Below are 5692 nucleotides of genomic sequence, written 5' to 3' on the forward strand. Positions count from 1 at the left end.
ATGTTTGAAGTGGGTGGTCTCCTTAAAAACCAAATTCTTTTTATTTTTCTTTTCAATACATGCGTTCTTGGGAATGGCATCCCCCTGGTGACGTTTGGCCCTCGAAAGTTGGAGCCAATGTCCATTATCCCTTATTATTTTGGGGAAGCCATGGGCCATCAAATTTTCTTTCTTGAGAGTCTACGGGTTCATAAGCTACAAACGTCATACAACACCGTGGCCAGCGGAGTCGTGCTGAGACAAAACTTTATCCAAGAAGCTCCTGGGGTGCGAATCAGTGTACCATCAGCAGCAGTTTCTTTTATATATTGCACTTTAGTGCGAATGCTGCTAAATAAGGGGTGGTACGGACCCTAGAGATAGTAACAATTATGCCCTCCAGAGGCGGAAAATTAGATTTGGCCGCTGAGGGGACTCAGAGAGGTGAGAAAAATCCATGTTCTGCCACCTACGAGATCCATTGTAATTTCATTAACAATGCGCACTCCCCATGCCCAACGGTAGTAAATAAAAAAAATATAAAAACAAATTATATTTATGTATATTTATGTATTATTCTTGATGGCCCGTTCCATTGGAGTAATATCCATAACGCTACGAAGAACAAAAAGAAAAACGTGGTGGTGTGGTGTGGGGTCCTTTTTGGGGAGGGGAGGAAAGGGATATGTTTGATCGTACCCTCCCATTGCACACCATGGAGTAGGGATGGTTGGGTTTGGGTGTGTGTTTTTTTTTGTTGATAATGCTGTGGGAGAAGAAGAGGAGAACCGGCATTCTGAGGGAAAAAGTGGTAATAAGGATAAATAAAGAGGTAATATGTGTATGTGAGAGAGTAATTGTGTGTGTTGCCTCTGTTTGTAAAGAGTGGCATGGTATTACAGTGATGTATACAGTCATTTTTGTTATGGTTGTGGGTGAGTGGGTTTTAGATTCCAATTGTGGTGTTGGTATAAATATTATGGTGATGCGTTGGTTTGTTTCTTTTATTTTTCTGTTTGCAAGTGTGTTGATTATTGTACAGTCTCTTTGTTTTGCTGATTGTTTTGTGGTATTGTTTTTGTATGTTGCCAGGCGTACACTGTGTTTTTGGTGTATTTTGGTGTTCAAACTGCCTGGTAATGATTTTATTATAATGAGAANCCGTCGTGATTTGTGTTTTCTACATGTACTGGTAGTGGTTGCGCTTTTGTTTGCGGCACCGCGCGTCACGCTCTGGCTGTGGGCCTCTGCCTCCCTTTGGGTGGGTTGGGGTGGCCGCAGTGGGCGGGGTTTTAGGCCAAGATGCCCTTAGTAATAGGGGCTGCCTTCATATGGCGTCAAGGTGGAGTAGATGAATTTTTTCAAGGAAACCAAACTCACTCACCAAATGTTTGAAGTGGGTGGTCTCCGTAAAAAACCAAATTCTTTTTGTTTTTCTTTTTAATACATGCGTTCTTGGGAATGGCATCCCCTTGGTGGCGGTTGGCCCTCGAAAGTTGGAGCCAATGCCCATTACCTCGTTTTCTTTCGGGGGAAGCCATGGGCCATCAAATTTTCTTTCTTGAGAGTCTACGGGTTCATAAGCTACAAACGTCATATAGCACCGGGATCAGCAGAGTCGTACTAGGAGAAAACTTTATCCAAGAAGGTCCTGTGGCGCGCATCGGTGTGCCATCAGCAGCACTTTCTTTTATATAATTCACTTTAGTATGAATGCCGCTAAAGAAGGAGAGGCACGGACCCTAGAGATAGTAACAATTATGCCCTCCAGAGGCGGGAAATTAGATTTGGCCTCTGAGGGGACTCAGAGGGGCGAAAAAATCCATGTTCTGCCACCCACGAGATCCATTGTAATTTCATTACCAATGCGCACTCCCCATGCCCAACGGTAGTAAAAAAAATAATATAAAAACAAATTATATTTATGTATATTTATGTATTATTCTTGATGGCCCGTTCCATTGGAGTAACATCCATAACGCCACGAAGAACAAAAAGAAAAACGTGGTGGTGTGGTGTGGGGTCCTTTTTGGGGAGGGGATATGTTTGATCGTACCCTCCCATTACACACCATGGAGTAGGGATGTGTGGGTTTGGGTGGGTGTTTTTTTACTTGATAATGCTGTGGAAGAAGAGGAGGCGAGGCGGCATTCTGAGGGAAAAATAAAATAATAGTGATAAGGATAAATAAAGAGGTAATATGTGTGTGAGAGAGTAATTGTGTGTTGCCTCTGTTTGTAAAGAGTGGTATGGTATTACAGTGATGTATGCAGTCATTTTTGTTACGGTTGTGAGTGAGTGGGTTTTGGATTCCAATTGTGGTGCGTTGGTATAAATATTATGGTGATGCATTGGTTTCTTTCTTTCTTTTTCTGTTTGGAAGTGTGTTGATTATTGTACGGTCTCTTTGTTTTGCTGATTTTTTTGTGGTATTGTTTATGTTTGTTGCCAGGCGTACACTGTGTTTTTGGTGTATTTTGGTGTTCAAACTACCTGGTAATGGTTTTATTATAATGAGAATACAGACACACTTTGTGTATGAATACCGAGTAAGATATTGGAGTGTGTGTAGAGACGTTTATTTAATATTGTTTTGATGCCATTTGTTTTCCACTTCTTCTAAATTCAAGGTGTTGTTTCAATATCTGTGTAACTCTGGGTGTGTTTTATTGTGTGAGTGGTTTACTGTTGTTTCTCTCATTGGGTTGTGTTTGATTGCTGTTGTGATGTGTGCTCTCTCTTTCTTTCTGTGTTGCTGTTTACTGTCTGCCTTGTGTGTTAAATGTGCGTCTCTTTTCTCCTCTTCCTCTTTTCACCATAGATCCGAACAACTCACAGTGGCAGTCATGAGAACGATGTTCATCCAACTGCGCCGTGTGGTGTATCTGTTGGTACTCCTGCAGACCAGCGTTTGCGTGGTCCGCGCGGAAGACGATGCCGGGCACGGGAAGGCGGTGGGGTCTTTAAAGGAATGGGCGGACGAGGCGGAGGGGCGCTTTGCGCGAGGAAAAGGCTATCATGAGGTATGGGGAACCACGGTGAATGCTTGTATTAAAAGAGCTAATGTTGCATGGGACATCGCCAGTGGGACGAAAGAAATCGTTGCCGAAATCATAAACGAGAGGGCGAAGGAGTATCCTCTGCGCGACCATTTACTAAGTCTCGTGAAGAGGGCCACGAGTGAAGTAAACAAAAATGTGAGTGTGCTTAATGAGGCAGCAAACGCAGTCGAAGATGCGAGAAATTTGGATCGAATGAGTGAAGATGCGATAATGAAAATGAGAGAAACGTTGGAGAGTCAAAACAAGAGCAGGAATCAAAATACAGAGGTGCTTGAGAGAGTGGATGAAGAAAAAAGATCAGTGGAACAAGATGCGCTTATAAGGAGGACCAGGAGAGTATATAATGATATGAATGAGGTGTATCAAAAGCTCCTGGTGATCAGACGAAGGAGTCACGCCTGCGCGAGGGAGGTAAGTAATGGTGTAATCGCTACGAAAAACAGGATGCTCAGAGCGCTGTACTTGTTCGGAGGGGTGAAAGAAAAACTTAAAATAGCTCCTGAGGAGTTCGGAGAGGAGGTGACCAAATACAACAAAACTCTTTTGGAATTATTGAGGGATGAGTTGGTGGAAATAGATTCCCTTAAGCGAGATGGGTCGAAGGAATATGTAGTCGGTCGAGCGTCAGCGAAAGCGACTGCAGGAGCTGCCTCTGATAAAGTCGTTAAGAAGAAAAAAAGTGACACAAAGAAACTTGAGGCGGAGGTGACGGCGGCACAGGAGAAGGAAAAAGAAAGTTTGGAGCGGAAAAAAAAGGAAGAGGAAAAGGAGGTAAGGAGACTCCATGAAGAAAGGCAAAGGGAACTGGAGAGAAAGAAGGCCGAAGATGAGGAGAGAAAGGCGGCTGAGGAAAGGCTAAAGGTGCAAGAGAGAAAGAAAGCGGAAGAAGAGAAGAAAAAGATCAAAGAAGAAGAGGCAAGAAAAGCAAAAGAAGAGGAGGCAAGAAAGGCTAAAGAAGAGCGGGCTAAACAGGAGTTGGAGAGAAAGGCAAGGGAAGAGATGGAGAAAAAAAAGAAGAAAAAAGACGGCAGCAGTCCTGCATTGGTGCACAGTCCCTTATTGCTGCTTCTGCCGCTTGTGCTTTGTTGCACTCTCGTGTGCTAATCGGTGTTCCCATGACACAGTTGCACAGTTAATCTTTGTTTGGGTGGACATGGATGCATTGTAAGGTCACTGTTCTTTTTATTGAATTTTAATGTTTTTTTTTCTTTTTCAGTTCGATAAATCTCTTGTTTGCATTTTTTTTTACTGAACACATCTATTGGACTCCCTATGGCACTCATCACATGACCAAACCATCATTTTGTGAGGGGAGTGTCCTCTTTGTTTGTTCGCATTATTATCTAGGCACTGCTGTGCCGCCTTTCGGTGTGTCCTCCTGGTGATGTGTGTGTTCCGTGATATTAATAACTATTGCTTTTACCCATGGGAATGGGATGCAGTCCCGATGTGTTTTAATTGCTGTGAGTGAAATGTGAAGAATGGCAGGGGGTTCAAGACACACAAACACGCACACCACCAACCTTCCTTCTCTTTGTGTCTGTGTGTGGACTGTCATTATGTGTGCAACATTCCCACTGCTCGCCCTGTACGAAAGACACACCTACTGCTGAGAATTGTGTTCTTGCCTCCTGAAGATATTCACATGGTGATCACGGCTCTCTTTTTGTTTTTGTTTTGTTTTCATTCTGTTGTTTTTTCCTTGTGTGTGTGTCATTATAATTACACTGCACGTGTTATGTGCATCTGTGTGTTTCTCTTTTGCGTTTCCTATACACCTTGTGTATCTTGTGTGTTCATTTTTATGGAATGATTCTTTTTCTTTCATTGTGTACAAACTGCTGCACGGACATCAAGAATAAAGATATGGGCACATCACGTTCAGTACACAATGATTTTCCGTTGTTAACCTTGGAGTGGATTGGACTGTGTCCAGGCATGGCAGCCACAGTAACACATGAATTTCTTTTTTTTCTTTATTTGCTCCATTATTGTGTCTGCCTCACGCAGTCACTCTTTTTTTCTGCATTTTTATTTTGGTATGAAGATTGGTGGGTTGTGGGTGTTTGAGTGTGTCCCTCTGTTGTGTGTTCCTTTGTGTGTTTGGGTTGCCACTCACACCGCCCACGTAATGAAAACACATTTCTTCGTTCTCACCTTCTCTCTCGGTGGTGTCACTCACGGCATTGCCACGGACATATTTCTGCCGTTGTGGTGTGTGTGGCTTGCTTGAGTGACTGCAACCTGCGGGGAGATGAACTGAGACTGTTCCGCTTCGGCTTCACGTAATGGGTCTGTTTTTTTGGGGGTTGAGTTGATGTGCTGGTGTGTGTGAATGTGTTTCTCTGGTGAGAGTGTCAGCTGTGATTATTGTATTGTGAGTGCTTTGTGTGCTGTTGGTATCCTGTTGTTGTTCTTGTTATTTTCCTGTGTTTTTCTTTTCCCCTCTGTAGGTGTGTGACTTAGTGTGCGTTTTAGTGAATGCCGTAGTGCCTCTCTGATATGAGCATGTGGGACTGTTATTGTGTGTGCACTGTGAGTGGGAAGGACACCGTTGTGTTGCTGGACCACTCCACTGCGGCGTCTGTGGGGTTTGTGTGAGCGGCATGCTTCGCTTCGGCGGGGCTCGAGGGGCACTTTACGTCCCGAGG

General features: G+C 43.7%; 3 protein-coding genes across 3 annotated transcripts; all 3 read left to right on the top strand.

Moving 5' to 3' along the window:
* On the top strand, positions 1 to 357 carry TM35_000881070 (uncharacterized protein; the record flags this gene model as incomplete). The annotated part of the gene is made up of 1 exon (XM_029031463.1): positions 1 to 357. The coding sequence occupies one exon, from the start codon at positions 1 to 3 to the stop codon at positions 355 to 357; it is 357 nt and encodes a 118-aa protein (XP_028877245.1).
* A 547-nt stretch (positions 358 to 904) lies between these two features.
* TM35_000881080 (uncharacterized protein) lies at positions 905 to 1291 on the top strand (the record flags this gene model as incomplete). Its single annotated transcript, XM_029031464.1, has 1 exon — positions 905 to 1291. The coding sequence occupies one exon, from the start codon at positions 905 to 907 to the stop codon at positions 1289 to 1291; it is 387 nt and encodes a 128-aa protein (XP_028877246.1).
* A 1543-nt stretch (positions 1292 to 2834) lies between these two features.
* Positions 2835 to 4145, top strand: TM35_000881090 (uncharacterized protein; the record flags this gene model as incomplete). Its single annotated transcript, XM_029031465.1, has 1 exon — positions 2835 to 4145. The coding sequence occupies one exon, from the start codon at positions 2835 to 2837 to the stop codon at positions 4143 to 4145; it is 1311 nt and encodes a 436-aa protein (XP_028877247.1).
* Between the last annotated feature and the right edge of the window lie 1547 nt (positions 4146 to 5692).

The sequence above is a fragment of the Trypanosoma theileri genome (genome assembly GCF_002087225.1).
Source record: "Trypanosoma theileri isolate Edinburgh chromosome Unknown TM35_Tth_88_V1, whole genome shotgun sequence".
Classification (NCBI taxonomy): Eukaryota; Euglenozoa; class Kinetoplastea; order Trypanosomatida; family Trypanosomatidae; genus Trypanosoma; species Trypanosoma theileri.